The sequence below is a fragment of the Temnothorax longispinosus genome, chromosome 12 (assembly GCF_030848805.1).
Source record: "Temnothorax longispinosus isolate EJ_2023e chromosome 12, Tlon_JGU_v1, whole genome shotgun sequence".
NCBI lineage: Eukaryota > Metazoa > Arthropoda > Insecta > Hymenoptera > Formicidae > Temnothorax > Temnothorax longispinosus.
The window spans coordinates 12,608,352-12,635,561 of record NC_092369.1 but is presented as its reverse complement, the minus strand read 5'-3'; the positions used below and the strand labels follow the sequence as shown (position 1 = coordinate 12,635,561).

The 27,210-nt window shown below is 31.4% G+C and overlaps 2 protein-coding genes and 1 long non-coding RNA gene across 22 annotated transcripts in view; 2 read left to right on the top strand and 1 right to left on the bottom strand.

The window, feature by feature from the left end:
* Window positions 1–466: 466 nt before the first annotated feature.
* Window positions 467–14,847, top strand: Atpcl (ATP-citrate synthase). 2 transcript variants are annotated; one of them, XM_071794710.1, is made up of 11 exons: window positions 467–623; window positions 8,849–9,203; window positions 10,209–10,402; window positions 10,478–10,788; window positions 10,908–11,226; window positions 11,298–11,736; window positions 11,888–12,213; window positions 12,293–12,812; window positions 13,226–13,531; window positions 13,601–14,018; window positions 14,134–14,847. In XM_071794710.1, the coding sequence occupies exons 2-11, from the start codon at window positions 8,862–8,864 to the stop codon at window positions 14,223–14,225; spliced, it is 3,267 nt and encodes a 1,088-aa protein (XP_071650811.1). In that variant the 5' UTR covers window positions 467–623; window positions 8,849–8,861; the 3' UTR covers window positions 14,226–14,847. The 2 variants fall into 2 exon arrangements, with proteins under 2 accessions (XP_071650811.1, XP_071650812.1); XM_071794711.1 differs by lacking the exon at window positions 467–623 and adding an exon at window positions 7,424–7,519.
* Window positions 14,848–15,164: 317 nt separating this feature from the next.
* LOC139822748 (uncharacterized) lies at window positions 15,165–27,129 on the top strand. 2 transcript variants are annotated; one of them, XR_011734582.1, is made up of 3 exons: window positions 15,165–15,439; window positions 26,253–26,565; window positions 26,676–27,129. It is a non-coding gene; the product is annotated as an uncharacterized lncRNA (long non-coding RNA). The 2 variants fall into 2 exon arrangements; XR_011734583.1 differs by having other exon boundaries at window positions 26,253–26,605.
* The window catches only part of Liprin-alpha (PTPRF interacting protein alpha), a 49,285-nt gene continuing 39,942 nt past the window's right edge, over window positions 17,868–27,210 (bottom strand). For 16 of the 18 annotated variants that reach the window (XM_071794692.1, XM_071794693.1, XM_071794694.1 and 13 more), the window contains 5 exons: window positions 26,681–26,911; window positions 26,291–26,554; window positions 25,949–26,105; window positions 25,599–25,715; window positions 17,868–25,524 (listed from right to left, as the gene is read on the bottom strand). In XM_071794692.1, the coding sequence (XP_071650793.1) occupies window positions 25,438–25,524; window positions 25,599–25,715; window positions 25,949–26,105; window positions 26,291–26,554; window positions 26,681–26,911 (856 nt within the window). In that variant the 3' untranslated portion in view covers window positions 17,868–25,437. The remainder of the gene's footprint in view (window positions 25,525–25,598; window positions 25,716–25,948; window positions 26,106–26,290; window positions 26,555–26,680; window positions 26,912–27,210) is intronic. The other 2 variants (XM_071794698.1, XM_071794709.1) reach the window with 1 other exon arrangement.

Genomic DNA, 27,210 nt, shown 5'->3' with positions numbered 1-27,210 from the left:
GTGTTATATTAATTATTATAATTATTTAATATATTTTGTATAGTAAAATATTCTGTAAAATTCTATACAAAGCAAAATTCAAAATTATATTCACGATAAATATCATGATGCGATATATCGTGATACTGCGATTCTTAAGAAAGATCGCAATCGTGATGTACAATTTTGTAAATCGCACGTCTCCAGTTTTAACCGGCTCCACGTATAAATGATCGTACGATGTGACGTTTCTCGTGACGTCACAATCGTCACATACGATACAATGGCGGCCGTAGCCAACTTGAGAGCGTAAAATCTGACATTTTTTAAATATATATGGTTTGAATAAAATTGAAATTTATCATTCATTATTGTATCTTTCGTTTCCTCATGATGATTACATTTGCTGCCGGAATTGAAATACTGTAATGTCGCTTTTATTAATAGAAGATCGAAACATCTTCGTTATATTTTGTTCCGGTATTGTGGCAATATTTTCACACATCAAGGCACATCAAGAAGAGTAATCTCGAGCAATCTTTATGGCAGTGTAAGCGGATGATGTACATCGTGTCATTCTTGGAATTGTTCAAGATCTATCAAATATTCACTGCTCGCGAAGTTATCTGCGTTATTTGTGGCTTGTAAGTAAAGTCGCTATTGAAATACAATTAAATACTCGGTAGAAATAGTAATCTAAGTTGATTGTACAACTATCGTAGGTTTCTAACCTCTTTCACGTTTCGTTGTAATGAATTCCGACAAACCTTTCACCGCGCACTGTTCACTTCACAGATGTGATTATTTCATAATTATTTTCTTTATTCGAGACTACGATAAGTGTGAAGTTATAACAAAATCGAATTGTTCGAACGCACAGTAGTGGGAAAATAGTTAAGAATATGCTCTTTATATAAGTTGAAAGCATTTGTTGTTATATTTACAAAATTGAAAAATGTTACAACGAAAAAAGTATTTTTTTGATATTCGATAGTGTCTAACATTGTAGTATTCATTATTCTATCAATCAGAATCAGACACACATTTAATGTATGTCTAATTTTATTATTTTTTACAATAATTGAAAATATGATTTATACGTAAATTGTTTAATAGAATATCATATTGTTGTTTATTCAGAATTGCGGCTATTATTTTGTCCTTTGCTTTTTTAATTAATGTAAATATATTTTACTTGATATTTGTATTGCAACATATTAGATTTTTAATTTAATTTATTGATAAAAGTTATAAATTTGTTTTCAATTTTTTATTATAATTAAATTAGGTTTCGATGAAATTAGCTGAAATTTTGAAAATAAATAATTTATGTGATGCCAATCAAAAGTCTTAATGGACAAGATTCACAATAATCAACCGTTTAGATGCTATCAGCGTTTAAAAGTCAAAATAAGATGTTATTTCAGTACTATTGTGGGACGGTGGATTGTAATGTATTATTCTACAGAATCACACAACTTATTCTTTTTGTTAATACAAAAATATGTATTTAAGGTAAATGTACCAATGCTGGGACATTTAAGACCTGTACACCTTTATTATTTTAGTTTTAAATAAGTATAACGCAAATTAAAATTAAAGATAAAAATATAATACAAAAAAAATATTTTTATCTTTGATTCTCTCTCTTTGATTTTAATTCGCGTTATAACTTATTTAAGGACTAAAATAATAAAAATGTTCAGACATAGGTACATGTCCAGTGTCCAGGCATTTATACATTTACGTTATGTGAAAAAAATATGTACCCACATGCATGTATATACATGCATATATATATATATAATATATATATATATATATATATATACATGTAAGTGAATTATATTATAAGAATATAATAGATACATATATATATACAGGATGTCAATTTGAAAACTTTCAGTCGGAATATCTCGGCAACTAGTAAAGATACCAAAACACGGTTTGGAGAGAATATAGGGTAGCAAGGGGGACATACTTTGATTTAAAAAAATTTGACCTTGGGTGGAGGCGTTATGGTCAAATAAAGGTCAACTTAATTTTTTTAAATTAACACATAATTTTTTAAACATCTACGTTTGTAACCCTTCTTTCTCAACGCGCTATGATCCAAAATCTTCGAAGGTCAAATGACCAAATGCAGGCTCACAGTATTATTGTCTTTGTACATGTTATGAGACACCTTTTACAGCTGCAGCTTGCGAATCGACAATGTTGAATTCATTGCAAAATGACCTAACACTTCCATTTGAGTTGCTTTATTCACTAATCTTTGTACGGTTATTTTTCTTTGCTATTGACCCTATTTCTTCAAATTTTAATATTAATTGTTGGACGTAGGTGTGACTGACTTTTTTTCTAGTTTACTTAAACTGGTAAGTACAGTGAGTTTAAAAAATCATGTATCCATTTATAAAAATTAAGTTGACCTTTATTCGACCTTGAGGCCTCCACCCAAGGTCAAATTTTTTAAAATTAAAGTATGTCCCCCTTACTCCCCTACATTCTCTCCAAATCGTGTTTTGATATCATTACTAATTCCCGAGATATTTTAACTGAAAGTTTTCAAATTGACACCTTGTATATACATATACATGCATGTATACATATTTTCTTCACATAAATACATATTTTTGTATTGACAAAAAGAATAAGTTGTGTGATTCTGTAGAATAATACATTGCAATCCACCGTCCCACAATAGTACTGAAATAACACCTTATTTTGATTTTTGAACGCTGATAACGCTTAAACAGTCGATTATTGTGAATCTTGCTTATAGTATTGTGACTTTTGGTCAGCATAACTATTTATTTTCAAAGTTTTAGCTAATTTTACCGAAACCCAATTTCCATAAGGATATGACGAGGTCCTTTATAGGAACTTAAAGGAAAGTTTTTTCTAAGGAGTAAAATGGCTTAAAAAACGTATACAAAAATTCTTGTATAATTCTTTAGAAGAATTTTAATATATTACTTACCCTCTGTATACGTTTTTTTTTTTTTTTTTTTCCCAAGATATTTCCAGTAAATACGTGGGATTGTCGAGTCCGACGTTATTTTCCCTACCTTAAAGTATTTTTAAAAAATCTAAAAAGATTCACAAAACATACTGACGATTTTATAGTCATTTTGATAAACATTATCTATTTAATATTTTAATTTTAATAAACTTTTAATAAGAATAAAAGAAAAAGAATTTTTTTTTTAATTTGTAATTTTTTTCTATGCAATATAAAAAATCCTTTTAAGGTTTTTTACTTCAGAGGTAAGTATTCAAGAAAAAAATAGTACAGATTAATATTTTCAAAAAAGTAATTTAGGAGAGTCAAAATGGTACTTTTTTAGGTAGGGAAAATCGTTGATAAATGAAAAATTAATGATAAAATTATATATGCAATATGGTATAGGATAGGTAGTCCAACAATGAACTAGTAGTACACTATGAACCATTGCGATATTTCATAAATGTAATGTTGTCAGATTGTGCTTGTTGTCATGCAATGACTCGCATTTGAACCCCTTTGTTCCCCAATCAACCGGCAAATCGCACAGATGGCGATTTGAGGTCACATTTTGTGATTTTTGGGTGACAAACTAAGTTTTTTTTCGTAAGTTTTACGTATTTTTTATGTTTTTGTTGTTATATCTATCATTTTTTTTTTCATTGTTCTATAACTTTGTGTGTATATTTGGCTTTATAATTCTGTAAGAGAAACTTACTTCTATTACATTATTTTACCGTATTTTTTTGAAATTATCGTAAAAAATGTTATATGGTCTACAATAAACTATTTTGTTTTTTACTACAGTTATCTGTGTTATAAGTCTTATTAAACTGACTAGTTGCTACAATAATAATCTAAGTGAGAAAAAGTCTGATTAAAATAATAATTTTGATTGTGAGCTTTAAATAATAAAAACATAACATATATAATTAAGTTAGCTTTAATTTAAAGTCATACTATCTTAACCTTACTTATCATGTCTTATAATTATCTCTTCCCTAAATAAACATTTTAAAACATAGCAAAACTAAAATAACACTAACAATTCACTGTATAAAACTGTGGTTTATTGTTAAAAATGGCTAGATACACATCCCTGTACGCAATGAACCATTTGACATTGTTTAAAAAAAAATTGAAATTCTAACTAAATTTTAAAAATAACTTAATGAGTCATTTTATACAATATGTAGCCAACTAAATTTATGAACTGTATGCAAAAACACAGATCTCCAACTCAATAATTGAGAGAGATATAAGTTTCTGAAATTTACATGGTTTATTGTTGGACTATCTATCCTACATATATGGCATTTTTAAATAATTAATTATAAATTTATATAATATAATATGTAGAATATGTTTAAAAAAATTTGTTCGCCAAATTTCGGCCACCATCTGAAATTCCATTTTTTTGGAATATGTTTAAACTAGAGAAACTAGAGAAACAACTATTTGTTAAAATCTTTTAAAGGGACGTTGTTTTGACCAAAAACAAGATTTATCAAATAATTGCAACATTGTTATTTACAGAAAAAGACTATGTCGATTGGGTAATTATGCAGAGATATGGACCATCCATGATGGAAGGTGTGCTCGAAAGAAGGGTGCACAGACATGGCAACTGGGCCAAGCAAGTGCTATATTGGATACATTAGATATACTTTATATATGTGGCCTTTCTATTGGCCATAAATCAATATGTCCTGGTTGGCCCAACACACTCATTAGTTATTAAAGAAAGATGCACAAGAGCACACCTTGTTTTCCTTCCACTTTGCAGACCATGCTTTGATGATCTTGATTTTGACATATATTGTCAAGGTCACCCTTCTGAGTGACCTCACTTCAGAAGGTTTTAGGCGTAGATTATTGTTTATTAAAAAGTTATTAACAAAAAAATTTAATGAATAAAAAGTAATTTTCTGACACAGTATATAGACCATATTTCATATTACATTTTTTACTAAGCATAAGTTGTCGTTGATTACTGCTGATATTTCTTACGAATTTGAAACTCTTCGAAAATAAGCCAATATACGATGGGTTTTCGTACAGATAACCTTCTGTTAAACTATCAGAAACTAAAATTCTATAAATCTTTTGCTTTAACGACAAGATACGACGAATTATTAGACTATTTATGCACAAAAAATGTGATTCGTAAAAAAATATGTCCACGTTGCAAAAATATTATAGAATTGAAAGGTGATTCATTAGTTATTCATTGCACACAGCATTATTATAAACAATTGCAAAAATGTAAACGCAAAAAAATAATTTGTAATTTTAAAATTTTAAATTTTAAAATAAGGGTCTAAATTTATTAGAAAAATGTTTTGGGATAAAAATTTAATGGATTACAATTAAAGCAGACAATAGTTTGTACTTTTTGTTAAAGCAGAAAATATATACTCTGTACGTATTTGTGCTTTCTACTATTCTCTGCTTTAAAAAAGATTATAACTTTAAAATATATGACTGATTAAAGTTGTAAATAACAATTTGTAATAAGAAGAGTCTGCTTTATGTACGAATTTGTTTTGTTAATAACGTTTTAACAAACAATCTTCGGCTAAAACCTTCTGAAGGTCATTCAGAGAAGTGACCTTGACCATATATGTCAAGGTCAAGGTCATCGGAAAGTGGTCCATATCTTTGCATAATTATCGTCGAGTGTGTACCTGGGTGTGAGACGTCCATGCGAGATTTCACTTGCTCGGCATTTAGCGTGTTATCTTTTGAAGCGGCTTTGTGTCCTTGGATTCTCTTTCCTCACCTACTTTTTTGGAGGGGGGAGCCAGATAGGCGGGCTTGCCGCGGTTCTAAAATTACGAGCAGATGTTGTTCTGGCACGGGCGCCGTAGACCCATGTATACAGCTGGAGGGTTAACATATGTTTAAAGTTTTTGTTCTTATACAAGGTGTTTCCTAAGTAAGTACGAAAAATTGAAAGAAATATTCTGTGGCTTATTTTAGGAAGAAAAGATCCTAGAAACATATGCCTTAAATTGCTTTCAAACTACAGGGTGTTAAAGACGCATCCCCCTGCTGGTGGATCTAAAAATGTTTTATCGATACTGGAAAATGGTTCTTGATACCACATGTATACATACCAAAAATTTGAATAAACAATATTTTTAAATTTTCCAGATTTTCGAAATTTTCATATTTTTTTTACAACTTTGACACCCTGTATTTTAAAAACGAAGCAGTTTGAGGCATATGTTTATAGGACCTTTTCTTTCTAAAATAAGCCACGGAATATTCTCTTCAATTTTTCTACTTACTTAGGAATACCTTGTATATTGATATTAATAAATTAATACTAATTTGTTTGTTACATGCGCGCGCGCATACACACATACACACGCATTCACGAATACACGCGTGCACACATAAACATATACATATGATAGGATATTTTTATGCTAAGAATTTCTAATCTCTAAGAAACTTCTACCTGTCGGTTTTTACTGTTATATTTGAAATGCTGATCAGTTACGTAATATCGGTGCGCGTATGTTCCACATTTTCAACTATGCAAGCAAGAAACGATAAAAATGCATTAAAAAACCGAGATACATGTTTTGTTCCTTTATTTCCATGACATATTTGTCATCGTTTGCAAGTAGATAACATTGATAGATAACGTTGGAAAATTGCATTTTTTTTACGTTATTGTAGTTACATTTCATAGTTTTACATTTTACAACAGAGTTCTTATAATATTAACTTTAACTAATAATAGGGTGGAGTTCCGAAACGGTCTACCTTCGATTTCGATGAAACTTTGTAAAAAGCTTTATTTCAGATTAAGATAAAGGCCTTTAAAGGGAATTTTGGCGTCTACTATGACAAAGCTATTTTTTAAGATAAAATGATGAAAAGTGTGTAAATTAGAAACTTGCACATTGCTTCCTCATCATTACAGATCGCTACTATTGCTCCTATTTTATTTCGCTCACAAAACTTCTCTATGAGGAAGCTTGTATTTTATTCAATGTATAATTATTAGTATTTATTTGTTTTGGGTTCCTCATAGAGAAAACTTTATGAGCGAAATAAAATAGGAGCAATGGTAGCGATCTGTAATGATGTGCAAAAACGCGTCGATTAAGCCTAAATTCAGCGAAATCGGTGAGGAGGGAGCTCTCCTTAAGTATTACCTTATTATACATATTGTATATGCAAATTATTTTGATCAATTACCCTCTTCAATACGGTATACTTCTTCATAACGGGTCAACTCGGAAAAAAAATATTCTTGATGCATTTTCTTTTTATGCTTCGTAAGTAGAGTGTGTTCGTTGATATATACATGCATACACATGTGAAATGGGGAGTGAGAAAAAGAGATAAAATGACATTGCATAAAAAAATCTTCGTAGAATCATACGATATCTCGTGATATCGCGTCGAGACGGGACGATGTTACATATTGCTGTAGTGTCACATTGAACGTTCAGTTAACTGCCGCAAGTGACGGTAAGAACCGTGACATCCACGTTAAGTCAAACATTTTTAAAGGTTTGTGAACATTAATATTCATTCATCCTAAAAATGTTAATGCCAACACTGACAATAATGTTATATGAACTAATGATACTATATGAAAATAACAAAACCACACTGTTCGAAAGTTGTGTAAATTGTGCTCTGAAAATCTTGTTAATAACCATATTTCTCATCAGTTTATAATATAAACTTTTTATATCTAAATTTTGTCTATATTTTTTAACCAATTTAATATTGTATTTCTTTTTATTTTATTTCTTTTTATTTTCACAAACTGCAAAAATATTTATTGATATGAAAAAAACTATTAATCTCATCAGTAATTAATTATGTGATATAATTAAAATAACGAACGAATAAAGTAATATGATCGAAATACTGTTTATAAACTATTTTTTTTATATTAACAAATTCTTTTCTTCGTCAGTGAAAAATTAACAAGATTTATATATTTTGACCAAACTGACTTTAATATCGAAGATTCTTACATTAACTCGACGTTTTGACACTGGTTTTGTGTCCTTATCAAGAGATTTCTAAAAAGTATACATAACGAAGTCATTACAAGCACATCATTACAGAAACGAATGTCGCACAAGGAACAATTAAAAAGGAAATATCTACCTATCTCATCATGTTCACGAATTATTTTAGCCACACATAAAATTCTTGCAGTTCTAGTAACTTTGTCAAAAATTCTTTTTTAAAAAGAGTCGCAATCCAGAGAGCCGTAATCATAATGCGAACGGAACGGACAGGTGACACGTCGTTCCGAATCGAAAGACAGCGATCTTCTTCTTCTTCTTCTTCTTCTTCTTCTTTGTGATATGGCCTTTGAGCAGTACTGCTCTTAATATGGCCAGGACGAACCAATTGTCGTATGAGCCGTAAGGCGTGTCTTAATTTTCAGTTGCACTGACGCAATAAATTTAATTAAACTCACAATGCAGACAGTAACAGTCGCAATACTTAAAAAAAATTTTTCCGGACAAAACACGTCCGAACTGGTCCGTGCCCGTTGCGGCTCTTTTGAAAGACAGCGATCGACTAATCATCGAAATATAAATAAGCGACTAGGTCAACAGAAAAAAAATACACATAGAGAGAAATTATTAGGTAGCTCTTATAATTCTGTCGTATAGCGGATTGAGATTATTTTTTTATAATTGTTCCTAAAAGCTCATATTATTTTAGAAAAAAATTTGAGTTATAAATAATAATTTTATCAATAATTGAAAGAGATGAATCTTTTCCTAGCAAAACGAATATAAAAATAGCACAGCAAAATAGAATGAATAATGTTATCCCAAAAATCCGATTTATTTATTGATTTGTTGACAGAAATTTCTAAACAATGGCAGCGAAGGCAATTCGAGAAGCAACTGGGAAGGATTTGATCAATCGTAAGCTTCCTGTTGGAACAAAGGCAGCAAAATGTAGATTTGTACTTATTACGGAAAACACAAACTGGATTGATATCGCCAACGAACATCCGTGGCTCAAAACAGAAAGATTAGTTGTTAAACCGGATCAATTAATCAAGCGACGAGGAAAACTCGGATTAATTAAAGTAAATGCAGATTTAAGTACAGTACAAAAATGGATTGACCAGCACATGAACAAAGAGCAACGCATTGGCAAGACAGTCGGAAAATTAAAAACATTTATAATTGAACCGTTTATACCGCACAAATCGGTAAGGTTTGCTTTATTATTTTTTTATATACAATGCGTCCAAAAAGTTATAAAACTACCTTATTAAAACAATAGTTCGAGTAAAAGATTTTACTTTATTTATAATTCAACATAAATCATTTTATCTATCGATATAGTGTAATACAATATACAACAATGATCGCTATATAAAAATGATTTGACAGAGATGCTAAATTTCCTTCGTTAAAAATCTTTTAATGTCTTTTTGTCATTGTCAAAAAGTGATCTTCTAAGCGATTATTGATGTTTGTTGGAAAATAGAAGTCTAATAATTATTATTATATAATAACGAATTAAATGAAAAAAAAGAATAATGCAATATAGTCATTAGTTGATAAGTATATTTAACAGCTGAAAAAAATGTGTGTGAGCACATATAGAGTAGTAAAAAAATCACTGGAGTTTGCCAATTCTGGTCAGATTCGAATAATACAATTAAAGAGAAAAAGCTGCATTACTTTTAAATAAAATTTACCATTTGATTTTGCGGTTAGGTATTTGATAACTAAGCCTTTCCAATCAAAAAACCCAATCGATATTCTTTTGACCTTTGACTTTATCTATCGCACTTTCGATGGCCATAGCTTGTTTGGACACTTTTATCGTTTCAGTAGCTGATTAAGTTTAATGTAAAACTTTAACAGCACGATTCATTTCTCAATCAATGACAAGCAACAAAAATTTTTCAATTTCTATTATGTATATATTAGCAGCTCAGACTATATTAATGGATCGTGCAAATTGGATACAAAGATTGGCAGTTATAGTAGTAAAAATTTTATATAAATTACGAATAAGTAATGCTCGTAGTATTTTCATAATATAGAATCAGTTTCAGAACTTTGTTACACACATTACATATAGCGTTTTACAGGTGTCGATTTTTAGAAGTCGAGAAATCATGCTTATAAGATGTGTGACAGTACAGGATTATTATAAATTAAATACATATAATATATAATACATCTTTATATTTATATTATAGGGGGAGGAAGCTTATGTCTGTATCTATTCTCATCGTACAGCTGATACAATATTATTTCATCATCAAGGTGGTATCGATATCGGAGATGTCGATGCTAAAGCTTTGAAATTAGATATACCGGTTGGTGGTGAGATGCCTGATCGATCTACATTGATTGATAGACTTTTGATTAATGTGATGGACGATAAAAAAATGTAATAATGTTAAATCATCTTAAATGATATTATAAATGTTATAGCTTTTTGTTTCTACTCTTTTTTTTATTTTAGGGTCATTGCTGAATTCATAGAATCTCTTTATAAGCTCTACGTTCATTTATATTTCACGTACTTGGAAATCAATCCATTAGTGATAACGGATACCGCAATTTATGTTCTCGACCTCGCAGCCAAATTAGATACTACGGCGGATTTCATATGTAAACCAGATTGGGGAGAGATCGATTATCCACCGCCATTTGGAAGAGATGCTTATCCGGAGGAAGCCTATATAGCTGATTTGGATGCTAAATCTGGCGCCAGTTTAAAGCTGACGATTCTTAATCCAGACGGTCGCATATGGACTATGGTTGCTGGCGGTGGTTGGTAGACGCGGTTATATATAAAATAACTTGCATTTAATTTTTTACAATTTCGTTTTTTCACATCAAACAATTTCTTTGTTTTGTACCCGAATACCATATTGAATTAATTTTTATAGGTGCATCAGTGATATATTCAGATACAATTTGCGACTTGGGAGCAGCTGGTGAATTGGCCAATTATGGTGAATACTCTGGCGCTCCTAGTGAACAACAAACTTACGAATATGCAAAAACTATATTGAGTTTGATGGCAAAAGCAAAGCGTTCTGATGGGAAAGTACTTATTATAGGAGGAGGAATTGCCAATTTTACAAATGTAGCTGCGACATTTAAAGGCATTGTTAAAGCTCTTCAAGAATATCAATCTAAGCTAGTGGAATATGATATAAGAATTTTTGTCAGAAGAGCTGGACCTAATTATCAAGAGGGCTTAAGGTAAAGAAGGAAAATTTCTTACTTTTATTAATATTTGTGTATATATTTAAAATAATATTATTTTTTAATAGGATTATACGGGAAGTTGGTAGACGTTTAGGAATTCCCGTTCATGTATTTGGTCCCGAGACACATATGACAGCTATATGTGCTATGGCACTAGGAACGAAACCAATTCCCGATCCAGAAGCTCAAGAATTTTCAACCGCGAATTTTCTCTTACCTTCCGGACAAGATGTCGGACCACCGTGCACACCGTCCAAGAATAACGTACATTCGTTATCGGAGCAGTCTAATTTGAAAACTACAGATGCAGTAGATTCAAGTAACGACGGTAGACAACTTTTCAGCAATAAAACGAGATCTATTATTTGGGGTATGCAAACAAGAGCGGTCCAGAGTATGCTGGATTTTGATTTTGTTTGTCGAAGATCCGAACCATCCGTCGCTGCTATTGTTTATCCTTTCACTGGTGATCACAAACAAAAGTTTTACTGGGGTCATAAAGAGGTGAGTTTCAAATAAAGAAGAAAGTCGAAAACATCTTGGTGATATTAAAAAGTATATTCGTAAATTTTAGCATATTATAATAATTAAATATTGGTAATATTATCACCAAGTTATTATCAAAATAAATATTACTTTTATTTCTTGTAAATAGGTTCTTATTCCTGTTTATAAACAAATGAAAGATGCTATGGCTAAACATAAGGACGCAGACGTAATGATTACGTTTGCCTCTCTAAGATCTGCTTACGAAAGCACCATGGAAACGCTACAATTTCCGCAAATCAGAACGATTGCCATAATTGCGGAAGGTATACCTGAAAATATGACTAGAAAATTGATTCTATCGGCGCAACTGAGGAATGTGACTATAATTGGACCGGCAACTGTGGGAGGTGTAAAGCCAGGTTGTTTTAAAATCGGTAATACCGGCGGAATGATGGATAATATTTTGCACAGCAAATTATATAGACCTGGCAGGTAATATAATTCGGATTTTTAAATGTGATGAGACAGTTAACAAAATCAATCGGCTGATCAACAATAACATTATTTTCAGTGTCGCTTACGTTTCTCGTTCCGGTGGCATGTCAAACGAATTAAATAATATAATCTCCAAAGCTTCTAACGGCGTATTAGAGGGTGTTGCCATCGGTGGAGATCGTTATCCAGGAACTACTTTTATGGATCACATAATGCGTTATCAAAAAAATCCCGATGCGAAACTAATTGTATTGCTCGGAGAAGTCGGTGGTGTCGAAGAATATGAAGTATGCGAAGCATTAAAAACAGACAGAATAACAAAGCCATTGATAGCTTGGTGCATTGGTACCTGCGCCAGTATGTTCAATTCTGAGGTGCAATTTGGTCATGCTGGCTCGATCGCAAACTCCAATCTTGAAACGGCTTCTGCAAAAAATTCAGCATTGAAGGCTGCTGGTGCATATGTCCCAAACAGTTTCGATAATCTTGGTGATCTTATACAAAATGTTTATGAACAATTGGTAAAGGATGGCACAATAGTGCCGGAACCCGAAGTTCCTGTGCCAACAGTACCAATGGATTATGGATGGGCCAGAGTGAGTTTTGTTTATCTATTGATCTGCTGTAGCCTATTTTCACTATTAAGAAGGAAAATCGTAACAGTGATATAAAAGTAATATATATTGTAAATTACATGTCAGCGAAATATAACACAATTGAATATCTTTTTAACAAAAATAGATAAAAAACGCAAAACATTTCCGCTCGAAATTATTTATAATCTTAATATAATATAATTCATTTGTACATTGTATATAAGATAATCACATTATATACTTGACTATATAGACGTATACATGCGCACCCACTTATATGTACAAATACATATATATGTATAAGTGCGCGTGCGTGCGTGCAACAAAATAACCGTTGACTTATTTTTGCATGTAATTGCTATTTATTAACATAATTGGAGACTAAATTATAACATTTTATATTGTACAAACAGGAACTTGGCTTAATACGCAAACCTGCATCATTTATGACATCAATTTGTGATGAACGTGGGCAGGAATTATTATATGCAGGTATGCCTGTAACTGAGGTTCTGAAGCAAAATGTGGGTATCGGTGGCGTTGTCTCACTTTTGTGGTTTCAACGTTGCTTACCTCTAACTTATTGTAAATTTCTTGAAATGTCGCTGATGCTCACGGCTGATCACGGCCCGGCTGTTTCCGGAGCTCACAATACTATCGTCTGTGCACGTGCTGGAAAAGACTTGGTTAGCTCTCTCGTTTCAGGACTTCTGACAATTGTAAGCAAAAAATTAAATCTTAACAAACAATATGTTTTTTCAATACTTTAATTATCCATTAATCCGCAGGGAGACCGTTTCGGTGGTGCCTTAGATGGTGCAGCTCGTATGTTTTCCGAGGCATACGATACCGGTTTACATCCGCAAGAATTTGTAAATAATACACGTAAGAAGGGCGAACTGATCATGGGTATTGGCCATCGTGTTAAGTCAATCAACAATCCAGATATGCGTGTAAAACTTATCAAGGAATTTGTGTTGGAGAATTTTCCGGCAAAACCTTTGGTCGAATATGCTCTAGAAGTTGAAAAAATAACGACCAGCAAAAAGCCTAATTTAATTCTTAATGTGGATGGTATTATTGCTTGTTCTTTCGTCGATATGCTGCGAAACAGTGGTAGTTTTACGAGAGAAGAGGCGCAAGAATATATTGAAATAGGTGCCATAAATAGTTTGTTCGTCCTCGGTCGAAGTATAGGATTCATCGGTATGGTTATACGTATATAAATTTATGTGTCTTAACATGCATTTTATTGTACACATTACGTAAGGAAACAATATAAGTGTAATCAATTAATTCAACGAACTTTTTTTCCTTTTAGGTCATTACATGGATCAGAAAAGGTTAAAGCAGGGTCTTTACCGCCATCCGTGGGATGATATTTCTTATGTACTACCTGAACAATATAATTAAATCATTAAATAATGCATAATGATATAATATATAACGCTTAATGCCTCATCGTTAATCGCTCAGTCCAAAGACCGTCTTAAAAATAATTACGAGAAAAAAGCATTAATTGTTAATCTGGATCATTGACATTGATTAATTATCAATTGAAAATGATATATATAAGATTGGACTGTGGATCACATTATGCGATAAAAACAGTATCCTTATTTTTAAAAACAAATTGTTAATTTTATTTTGTGACATTGATTAATCACTCATAATTAGACAATTTTAAGATGCACATTGTGAAAAGATATTATATGGCAATATAATTACATAATTAAATTCAATATAAACGAATAAATTCTTTAAAATGTTTGTCAAACATTCCATTAATGTGCATTTTTGTTCGAGTAGATACTAGACGGTGAAATTGGAGTGTTCAACGACTTATTCAACTAAGTAACTAACATGATTTTAATCGCAACTATTTTAAGTAGAAACATTATTGTACCGCTTATTATTATTGTTAGTTATATAATTATTATAATTAGTTATAATAATAATTATATACTACTAATCATGCACAATTCTAATTATATGGATTATAAAGAAAGTAGTAAATATATATTTATGAATGCTGCTTAAGGTTTTATTTAATATTTCTCTATTACATATTTTACACATTTCGCAACGTGTATAGATATCGAAACAGTATGAATAAAAGAATATCAAAAAAGTAAATCAGAATTTAAATAATCGATTACATAAAAATAGTAAATTTTTGTAAAATATTGAATGTTTGGTACTGCTTTGTAAATAGTTAGTAATCATTAGTTGATAAGTTCGTTTTGTACATTTATTGTCGCGCGAAACGTCGGCAGATCGCAATCGATAGCTTCGATTGATATGCCTACGCGTGACTCACCAATCGGTGCTGCTATCGCTGACGGTAGCGATAACAAGGAGCCGATTACTCGCTCGCGACCACGCTTGCAGTATCGCTCCGGAAATCAGTCCTGATAGACGAGTCCTCGGAGCCACAAGTCCGAGACTCATCTTTTGAGAATACAATTGAGACGGCACTCACACAACCGGTGCTATAGCACGAAAGCCTGCTTTTGCTGCATAGTTTTGCCTGCCTACTTTATTGCTTTGCTACCTATTGACTGCTTGATTGCTGCTTAATATCGCGGACGCAAAAGATTACCAGGTCTTGCCGAGTGGAATATAAGGTACGTGCCGGGCGATGAATCGCCTTTTAATTTGTTTGCTTGCATTTCGCTTTTTCGCGCCTCTACAAGCGAGGGAGAACTCCGATACCCTCCCTCTGGTCCTTCGAGTCATTTCATAGTTTTCTCGCAAACGAGGGGACATAAGACAACCCCTTCTATCGAAAATAATTAGACTACTTGTTGATTTTTTTTCATGATTATTCAACTGATATTTAATTTTATAAAAGTAAGATATAATATACAGCATATGGTAAGAGCTTATTCAAATGGATAAACAGATAATATGATATGGATCAAAAGGATATATCAAAGCAAAATCACTAATCTCTATAAACAAGATCTTAAAAAAAATTAAGACTAAAGGCTAATTTATGATGGCCGTAACCATTGATTTAAGCCGTAATCTTTAATTTTTCATTTAATTATTCATTCAAAAATGATAATAAATAAGTAATGAAATTGCTGTTATAAAATTTGAAATAGTTACTATCGTATTAAATGTCTTTTATATCTATTTATAAAATTTGTATAAAATCCTTATTGTTGATTAAGTATCCTTGATTTGTAGTATCGTGTCTTTGTGTATCAGTACGCCCATAAGAGAAAATTAATCTATCAACTATGCACAATAAGCTGTTCCGTTTATTTAATATTTAATAAGAATTAGTCTTTGTGTATATTATATAATATAACGTGACTAATTATATACTACTTCATATTTAGGAAATGTTGCTTCTTGTATTTGCAACGTCATTGTCTTTTTATTTGCTGTCACAATTACCTGCGAGACGCAGATAACATTATTATATAACGAATAAACGTCTTTTATCATTGACGGTTTAGACATTTGCTGCAGAGAAACATCAATTATGAAATGTAAACTCATATGACATAACAATATCGCTGTTCCTCGATATAGAAAGAAGCATCAGTAATATACAACATTCTTTTTTTCATAATCAAAAATTACATTATTTCATAATCAATGTCCCTTGTATTAAATGTGAACTTGTCCTCGTTCTACCTCTGTATTAAAATGAGCCCAACGATATATATACAATATTTATTCTTTAATTGTAATTTCGATTATATAAGTCCATCTCTCCAGACTAACAAATTTATATTTTCTTCAGTGACTTGGGGACAAGCCGCTCCGTTCCAATTTTTCCAATTAGTGCGCGACTTGTATTACACTTAATGCCCAATGATATTCAACGGAAAATTATATTACACATTTAATTTACATTAGAAAAGTATTAATCGCACTGTAGATTATGCAAAAAAGTTGATAAATCTATTCAAAATATACATACGAATTATATATATTATCATACATATTATAACAAAAACATATATATATATATATATATATATATATATATATATGTACACATGTATAGTTGTCTTTTAAATGTTTATATCAATCACGCGTTGTTTCGTCGGAAAAAAAAGAATTTTATACAATTTCCGTTAACGAATAAGTTGGCTTGACAAATGCCAATTCTTTTCGATTATTAATGAACTTATTTGAATGGAGGATCGCAACATTTAATAACGGCTCGATAAATTATATTATTTAAGATTAGTAATACAGCACGGTTCACCGTAATGAATCTAGACTGTCTGGAAATTACAGGATTGTTAATAAATAATTTTATATATATATATATATATATATATATAATATATATATATATTATATATAATTATATATATTATATATATATATATATATAATATATATAATTATATATATATATATATATATAAATATATAATTAGAGAAAGATATATATATATATGTACACACACTACACTCACACATACGCGTACCCATACTTATGTACATATTAACTAGCAGTATATAATACCACTCAACATATATGTATATATCGTACAAAAGTTTGGAATAAAATCTTGATTTCCCGCTAACTCAGGAAATGAATTAAGGAAGGATATTCAATGAAAATTAGTAACTTTTCTGTAAAAAGAAAACAGAATAATCGTATGTAACATTATTTACGTTTCGGGTTGTCGTAAATGTGCTTTCACTGAGCAAGCGTGCGAATGTTTGACTGGAAATTATAAGAGGCTCGATGAACCGCATGGCATATGATATGTATAGCGATAATCAGGTCTTCTACATGATTTATATATACGGATATTCCTTTAAAAGCGCGAGACGAATCAACCTTGTCTGTCGTCAAGTCCCAACGTAATTCAACATTTTTCGGTATTGCTGAAGACAATACGTGAATTCATACGAAGTGCTGCAGTGAAAATCAGCACGGATAAACAGTTGCGATGCACAAAATCGAATCAAGTCGACTCTTCTGTTCAAAATAAATTTATCCGAGTCAATGTGCGATATAAGAATCAATGAGAACGAGATAAAGCAGAGAATCAGAGTAACAATTAGCGTTCTTGGAAAAAGACATAGCGTATATCAAAGTAAAGATCATCCATAAATAATCTTAATACTCGCTTATTCCAATTCTATTCAATATCGACAAGCTAGAACCGGACTTTACAAGTTTCTTCTCTCTTCCCTTTTCTTTCTCTCTCCCTCTCTTTCATACTTATGTGTACATTTTATATTTAGATACATAGAAGGTATCGAAGCTGCTACATATAGTAAACCATGACGTGCATATATGCAATTACCCCAGATAGCCAAATGCTGTGAGTTTGCTGCCATGTTGCCAACAAGCAGCTTGTCGTTAATGCAACTAATTTTGACAAACTCGGGACAAGGTGAGACAGAATTATGCTTGTCGGGTTGAACTCATATGAATTATATTTCTATTAACAGCAAATTAAATGCAACGTGACAGCATCAATTTGTGAGGGATTTGTGACAATTTAATATTGTCAACACTTCGTTAACAACGAGATACAATTAAAAAACTTTATAGCTTGATGACATATACACAATAACGGATGGAAATCATTATATATGTGTTGTTGCCGTCACGTTTGCATCATGATGCTCAAGATGGAACGATGAATCATTCATCGCTGTCATGTTGCTGACATGTTGCAGACAACATAACGTACCAATATTGCGGACCGTTTGCTCTTGAAATTGCGTCAACTGATTGCATGTATAAGCAGTCATGTAGCTGTATTTGTAACGTGTTGTATTTCGATGTCAACAAATTTACAGTAAATATATGAAAACACATGCAATGCATTAGTTTGCTCAATATGCTCTATCACGCTTGGCTATCTGGGACAAGTATGGTTACTTCTTTTTGGAAAGTTTTTTTGGAATGTCCATAGAGTAGACACACTATTAACTAGCACATGTTAAAAATAATGTTCATTCACTTTACAAGTTGCTGCAGACTCTTCCGAAAGGGAAAGATAGAAAAGTTCCGTGTTCTGTGAAACGCAGACGAGCACTTTTGTTACATCTATCATCCCATCATTTATGAGTGAAAATTAATATGTATCGTGTACAATTGTTCTATTGGTTTCTATCGTTGCGTAGAAAATAGAATGTCCACAAAGCTAAGAATGTTCAAACTGACAAATTTCGTTGAAAATTATGACGTATTTTTAAATTCGTTATTGATATCACACTTTGCGAAAAATAAAGCTTTATTGGGTGCAAAAGTAACGCGTGAGTTTAAAATTATTTTAAATATTATTTTCACGAGTACACAGAGTGAACAAATAAATATACACGCTTTTATTCTTGCTCTCTGTCAAGATGACTATTATACTTGTGCGATTTATTGAATCATTCATATGTAACAAGTATTCAACAAAAAAATGTACAAGAACGAAGATAACATGTTGGAGAAGTTTGATTGTAATCAAAATTATGTATGTTATTAATACCTACTTTCAGCCTTTAAAAGGAATTGTGTCGATTATGGTTAAAAAATATTTGTGATTAATATTGGGTCTATTGCATCAAAGCTGCGACTTATATATGTCATTAAGGATGTATCAAATATTTTTTAATTATATTATTTGAACGTAAAGGTTTTTTAGTTTCGTTAAATACTAATTAGATATCAAAGTTGATAAATTAAAAATAGCGGAATCAGTATAGTGGATGTCAAAATTAAAGTGCTCGAATTTTTTAAATAATTCACGTATAAAAGTTTTGCATACTCGTACAATTTATAAATTCAATTTGTCACTTTGACATCAGATTAGTAGGTATTCAGCGATTTGAAAAATCCTTAACCCTTAGCTGGCACACTGGGGCAGTTTCAGACCCCACTACTAAAATGGTTGCTGTGAAGAAGCTATTGATTTTTTTTACTTAAAAATATTCTAAGATAGTCTTCGAATGTTGTTTTAACAAATGTCATAGGTTATTTTAATATAATGTAATATTAAGTATTGAAAAAATTGGAGAACGTAAAAGAAAACGAAAAAATGACTGTTTTCACTCAAAAATTCATAACTCTTATATTTTAACTCTTCCATTTTTTTAGTACCATTTTCGTACTATAGGGGTTAAATTAGAGTTGAACTAGGCTGGGGCGTTTAATACCCCACAGTGCCAGCTAAGGGCTTTTAAGCTTGAATAATATAATTAAAAAATATTTAGTGCATATAATAAATTATTTTGGATGCTTAATGGCTTATATAGGTTGCAATTAGTGTTTGCCGTAAATAACTTTGAAATAATCTGAGATAAAGATGATAAAAATCCGTAAATTTATCTTAGATGAGATAATTTTATTTTTATAAAGATAATTTTATTTTTAATTAATCTAGATAAAAGATGAGATAATTACTGCAATTTATCTAGATCATTTTTTAGATAATTTTGTGTTTATGAAACTATCCATAAACATTTATAAAAAGGATTACACAGATTATAAAAGATTATAAAGAAAAATTACACAGATTATAAAAGATTATAAGAAGAATTACACAGATTATTAAAACAGTACTCACAATTTTATTTTAAGTTTTTATTTCTCAAAAATAAAAGTTTTTCGAATTTTTGTTTGATAAGCAGTTTTTTACGGGACACTTATTTGCTGTGCTAAACTAGAAAGGCGCTCTACTGGCACCGATGTTAGCAGGGATATGTTATATTTAAGAAAAATATTTTTAACATTTGGAAAATTTATAAGAGAATTGAAGTTGCTTTGATTTAGATTCCAAATAAAAAATTGCTTTGATGTTACCATTAATAATAATTGTTTATTTTTTTTTTGTTTCAATATTGCGGAAGAAATCTTCCTCTCCGCTACTACTAGAAGTTGATCTATTTTCGAGTGTAATGACAATCTTGCAATCTTGCAGATTCCATTTCTTTATCTGGATGATCCTCTAGATAATTTTATCTAGATATCGGCAAACACTGGTTGCAATAGAGATCCTTATTAATATATCCTGCAATAGATTCTATATTAATCATATACTAAAAAAGTGTTTTCTGCATTTTAGTAAATATTGGTTTGCATACAACTGTGACTCCATTTACTAAAATGAAGAAAATTTTCCTTTATTTGTATAATTTATATATATGTATTCACTGAGAAAAAAATATACTAATAAAAAGAAAAATTTTCTATATTTTAGTAAATGGAGTCACAGTTGTATGCCAACTAATATTTACTAAAATGCAGACAATTTTTTTCTCAGTGTAAATATCTTTTTAACCACCATCGACACAATAAATTCCTTTTAAAGGCTAAAAGTCCTAATAACGTACTTAATTTTTATTGCAAAAAATTGTCCATACGTCACATATTGTAGCTATATGGAAGCTTTCTAGCAAGCGACACAAGTCGACACAAGTATCGTTTTATCTTTGTTACTCATTATCAAAAAAGAAAGATAGAATGATGCTTGTGTCGACTTGTGTCACTTGCTGGAAAGCTCCCTATATTATGCCAAAATATTCTAAAATAGCCCTTTATTGCAAGTTTAAGCGTAAATTTTTCAAAATTGTAACGTAATAGAACAATTTGATAAACAGGGCCGTATTCGACACTCAAAAAACTACGACAAACAATCACCCTCGTTCTTGTGCTCGAAAAAAGTTTTTTTTATTAAACAGTATAATATAAGTACGCAATTTGCGACGTACAAATCATGGATATGCATGACTTTGACGGATGAATTTGATATGTCCGCAAAAGGAAAAGTATGACCATATTTCAATATTGAGGTAGTACAACGTTGCTTTGGATTATAATAAACATATTTCTGATTATTTAGGAGCGCGTTTGAAATTGATGATATGATGAGAAAAGCGAACGAGAACATAATACATATACGGGGTGTATATATAAATACCTGTCATAAACTTCTGAGGTATGTAGGGGATTCAAAGGGGTAGGACCAACTTTTAATAAGGAACTCATGTCCGGAAATGCACCGTTTGCGAGCTGCAGACTGGAACTGCTGGTATGTTCAGTAATAGGAATAATTTTCATAATAACTTTATTTGCTTACATTTTACATTACAAAAATGCTTAGCAATGTCAAAACAGATGGCTACAATAAATTCTCATAACAATCATCAACTTCGATGCAAGCATTGCACCTGCAAAATGTTCTCGTACATTTTTTCAAAAATGTCTCATCAGCCAAGTATTTGGGGACAGATGGATTGTAGCCATCTGTTTTGACATTGCTAAACATTTTTTTAATGTAATGTAAGCAAACAAAGTTATAAGAATTATTCCTATTACTAAACATACCAACAATTCCAGTCAGCAGCTCGCTATCGGTGCGTTTCCGGACATGAGTTCCTTATTAAAAGTTGGTCTACTTTAAACTTTCTACATATCCTAGAAGTTTGTAACAAGTATTTATATACACCCTGTATAATTCTTTTGATGCAAGCTTTTGATCAACATCTTAAACAAAATGTTGGTGATACGCCTGCGGTTTGCCAGCAGATTCAAGCAGAATATTATGGTAGATACCAACTGTATTAAGCTTTTGCCAATACTATCTGCTGACGTAATCTGACAGCAGATTGTCAGCAGAAACCAAACAAAATCCTTTCGTAAACACTTAAATTATAGTTATGAAATGGCAGATTCTGCTTAGTTTCTGCAATCATTCTATCATTGTATTTTGTTATCAGAATCTGTTAGTATTTCTGCTAGCATTCTATCGATAAAATTTATAGCAGACATTTTCAAAATCTGTTCTTGACAAATTTGGCTATCCGAGTAGTTACGAAATGGCAGATTTTGTTCGATTTCTGCAGTCAATCTGCCATCATATTTTGTTAGTAGATTCTGTTACATTTTTGCTGGCATTTTGCCGACAAAATCTGTAGCAGACACTGTCTGCGAAATCTGCGTTCGACAGATTTAACTATCTAGGATACTACGTCGCATCAGAAGCACCGACATTTCACCTTTTTTCCGTATGTCTAATCGACGAATCAATGTATGTATACTCAATATAAAGTCTTTGGTAGAAACTATTTGGTACATTTACGCCCGTTCGGAAGGTCGTGCAGAACCATGAATCCTACAATGAATAAACAGTTTGCAAGAAGAGTTACAGTTCATGAGAAACAAACATCAACAACAATGATTGCTCAATATCAACAACATTAACAACATCTGTATTTATAACTTATCGTCATTATTGTGATCGTCTTTCTTCTTTTTTATCTCGATCAATTTGTTATTACAATCACCACCAATGTCTCAGTCTTTCGCCACATCTTCAATTTCACTTGATGTCTGTATAATTGGTAATAATAATTACCATCGCGCGATCATTGTCTTCAGCAACATAATTTGTTTTTATATAGTCTTAATCGTCGCTATGGTTAACTCCTCCGCACGATCGTACAGTTCTCCTATTGTTGTTGCGATTACCGTACGCATTGCATTGCTCCGCTACCGACCATGCTTATTAACTATATATCATATACACAACGTAAAATAGCAATACAATAATATCCACGCCAATGGATATTCGTCATTGTCCACGAAATATTAGATCCAATTATTACGAACGATACGCACAAAATTGGTCAGTAGCTTCATTTAAAAAATATAATCGAAGTCATCTAATCTTACAACACATTTATCAACACACGTTCGTATAACCGCATTTGTAAATATCTTGTATATAAAATGTTCGGAATCCTTTTAGTAAACAAAAAGCGAGCGTCAATTACTTTATCTCTTCGATCGTATATAATTACGTAATAATATATTACGCGCTAGTATACGTGGTCTAGTATATAAGACGCTAGAAATATTCATAGTTCATCAAAGTAATAAGAAATTCAGATATCTTGGAGCTCTGTCTGCGAAAAGATATTTCTATGCGCAGCTTTTTAGCTCTATCTCTATACTATCTGATGTTATAGATATAGAAACATAGCGGCTTTTGTATACAATATATACAGGGTGTCCTATAATACAAGTAGGAAGATAGTTTAAATAATATATGTAAAGAATAAAATAAAAATTGTACATAAAATATAAATAAAAAATATTAATTATGTATTTCTGTAATATTTTGATTTAGAATAATTAAATACTTTTGTACACGCAGCAGCGAGTAGAATCGATTGACGATTCTACTTTTGCACAAGTACAGTAATTGTAACGTATAATTGCAATTTTAAATGCAATTGTTTATCTTTTTACATTAATTTGTTCACAATCGATTTATATCTGTATACAAATGTACGTCACTTTATATTTTTCCTTATTTTGTATATAAAAGTATTAAGACAAAATCATCGAAAAGTGAATATTTTACATGATGTTTAATATCTTGTCAGAATATATTAGAATAAAATATGACTCACAGAGTGTAGACTCATAGACTATCTGCTTTCGGATGATCTTACTTTAATACTTTTATAAATATTTATTTTTAGGAAATCGACTTATATAAAATAAATTATTTAATTTTAGTTAAGAAAATATCCAGAAATGATCCTGAAATATAAAAAATTGTGACCTTGGAAAAAGAAAACTTCTCAATCAGAATATGTATCCTTATGAGATATATAAATATCTCTTTTTCTTTAAATATGTCTATCATAAAAATAAAAGGAATATTTATACATTTGGAATACGAGGATACCCTGTGTATAATTAAAAACAATTTAAATTATTGAAAGTTATATTTATAGAATATTAATCTTATCTTTAATTTTCAAAATAAAATCTTATATAATTTTTATTCAGATAAACGTTAAAGTAAAGTCGATAGCAAATTCAGTCATTCACATCTACCCAAGTTTAACAAAGAGAAAATTTCACGCAAAGGAACTTCACACTTTCAACTTATTTTTTCACATAGTTTACTTTTTCCGTCGTATTACTAGTTACAGGACACCTCATATATGAAAAATTTCCTCAAAAGCAAAGATATCGTAGACTCCTGTTTTTCCACTTCTTTGTGCGGTACAAAGTGTTAACTTATCCTGCCTTATTTATTAAACTTTATAAGTACACGTTGTAGTACCAAGTCATACAACAAATACACTCTACTACGCGACATCATAATACTGAGACTTATGGACTTTATAAACAAATGAAGCTAACTCAGAGAGAATTATTGTCGTAATCGTCTGCAATTGATATCTCGTGCTTTTAAGGATAATACTATTATCCATCGCTGTGTCGTTCTAGCAATATAATCCAACAACTGATGCCTGCTACATTTCGATATCTATATGAAAAACCGATCAAAATAACTAACTTTTCTCCTCTTTGTTAAAAGGTATATTATAATGTGGTATATATGGCGCATCGATTTATGCGTGTGCGGCATAAAAATCGATCAGAGGGATCCTTAAGTATCGAATGTATCATGTAAGTTTATCTTAACAGCTTATGTCAAAACACACCTCAGTATTACCAAATGTCACATTTGTCATAACAATATGAAGAGATACTCCTAGCGTGATACTTAAAGCTCTTACAACTTTTACAACACACTTGCGCATAGATAGTAGCAATAGCTGGGGTTTTGGACTAGACATGATGCGGTTGAATATGAGGCAGCCGACTTGACGAGATGGATCAGGATTTCATGCTATTCTCGTCCAGACGCCTTTCCGTCGCCATCGTCAACAGATTGGAAAATTCCATCTCTAACAATTGTCTTGCCTACGAAAATAATACAGAATATATTCATTTATGTTTTCACAAGTTTTTATTGTAATGTAATTGTAAGCATTTACCTGTGTATTCTGTGTGGGAATTTGTAAAGTTAATGCAAAACTATTTGCATCAAAACTTTCGTCTAGAGCTATGAGTGCACCGTGCACCCCTGATTCTAAGAGGTTATTCCCGTATTCCTACGAGTATTGGATGTTAATTTCTTTCGTAAGTAATCGATCGTAGCGGAGCATTAGTGCTGGTCTACAACCTTGCTTTAAAGGATATTTAAGCTCTAAACCGTAAGAAATTGAACAATCACAATACAATTTGAGGAGAATATTCGACTGTGATTGGTCAATTTCTTACGGCTTAGAGCTTAAATACCCTTTAAAGCAAGGTTGTAGACCAGCACTAGAGAACGTTTATCTACCTTCAAACCAATCGACTGTACCCATCTTATGACACGATCATTACTCCACACGAGTACATCTATATTGGCACCTTCTGCCACTCGTCTTCTCTCTTCTAATTGCTGTCTATCATAATTTAGTCTCTTTAAGCAAGAAATGCCATACTGCAAACTTGTTCTGCGACAATATATCGACAATAATTTAATAATGTAATAATATTGCTATAACTATTGCTATATAATACATTGAAATGCGCAATTATAAATAATAACATTAGATAAACAATGTATTTTAACATATCAGTAATATAAACTAAATTTTTAGATAAATTTGTGAGTGCCTCAACACTGTCTTTTTCCTACCTGTGAAAACTGTCAACCATTCTCAGCTGACCACGAAGATCCTTCTTCGTAAGATGATCAAGCATTCTAGCATCAACAAGGCACTCCATAAAAGTAGATCGGTATTGAGGCAGCCCGAGGCTCGGTAACCAGACATTACCTATCCACTCGTGATTCATATCACCAAATGCTAATGTTGTGCGAGAAGTTTTCGGTGCTGACGGGCTCGTAAGCGACACCATTTCCTGAATGGCTAGTCTCAGCTTTAATCGGTGCAAAGGATTACTGTCACAGAAGTACAGAAAACAATTGTAGACACAATTGTAACATTATAATGTACTATAACGTTATATTATCACAGTTATAATGTAATTTTTATTTTGTTTCTTTTATATAATTTTTACAGAGTACCTTATACCAATCTCTCGCTGAATCTCGGTATCGCTAAGAGCGCTCATGATGGCACCACTTTTAACGTTTGCTCGACAAGCGGCGACATACCACGTTGGCATGCCCACCCAAAGCTCCAACCAGGCGACTACCGTTGGTCCGTTCCATAAAGCAAAGGGCGTTCCGGCTTTCATCGCTTCCGCTAAAAGCTCGTGCCGCGAGGAGTCCAACATGCTACCAAACATGCTTGGACTAAAATATTAAATATATATAGAAGATCGCAGTAATTATAAATTACTTATCTTCGCAATCTCAATATAATGCGATGTAGATATTAGAATATATTTATCGCAGTATTATCGTAAGATTTGAATAATAATTGTCTGTTAAAAATCCTCAAATATAAAAACAGTTTGAGGTCTAATAATTTGCAATTCTAAAAAGTTCCAGTAAATGCTTCCTACTATAAAGCTTCCTACTATATGCTTCCTACTATAAATTATTGCTTGAAAATTTTGTTTATCATACTTTTTATCCATAAAGCTAAAAAA

Coding starts and splice junctions, on each gene's coding strand:
- Atpcl (XM_071794710.1), top strand. CDS start 8,862: ATGGCAGCGAAGGCAATTCGAGAAGCAACTGGGAAGGATTTGATCAAT. Junction 9,204..10,208: donor CGTTTATACCGCACAAATCG/GTAAGGTTTGCT, acceptor TTTATATTATAG/GGGGAGGAAGCTTATGTCTG. Junction 12,813..13,225: donor TGGATTATGGATGGGCCAGA/GTGAGTTTTGTT, acceptor TTGTACAAACAG/GAACTTGGCTTAATACGCAA.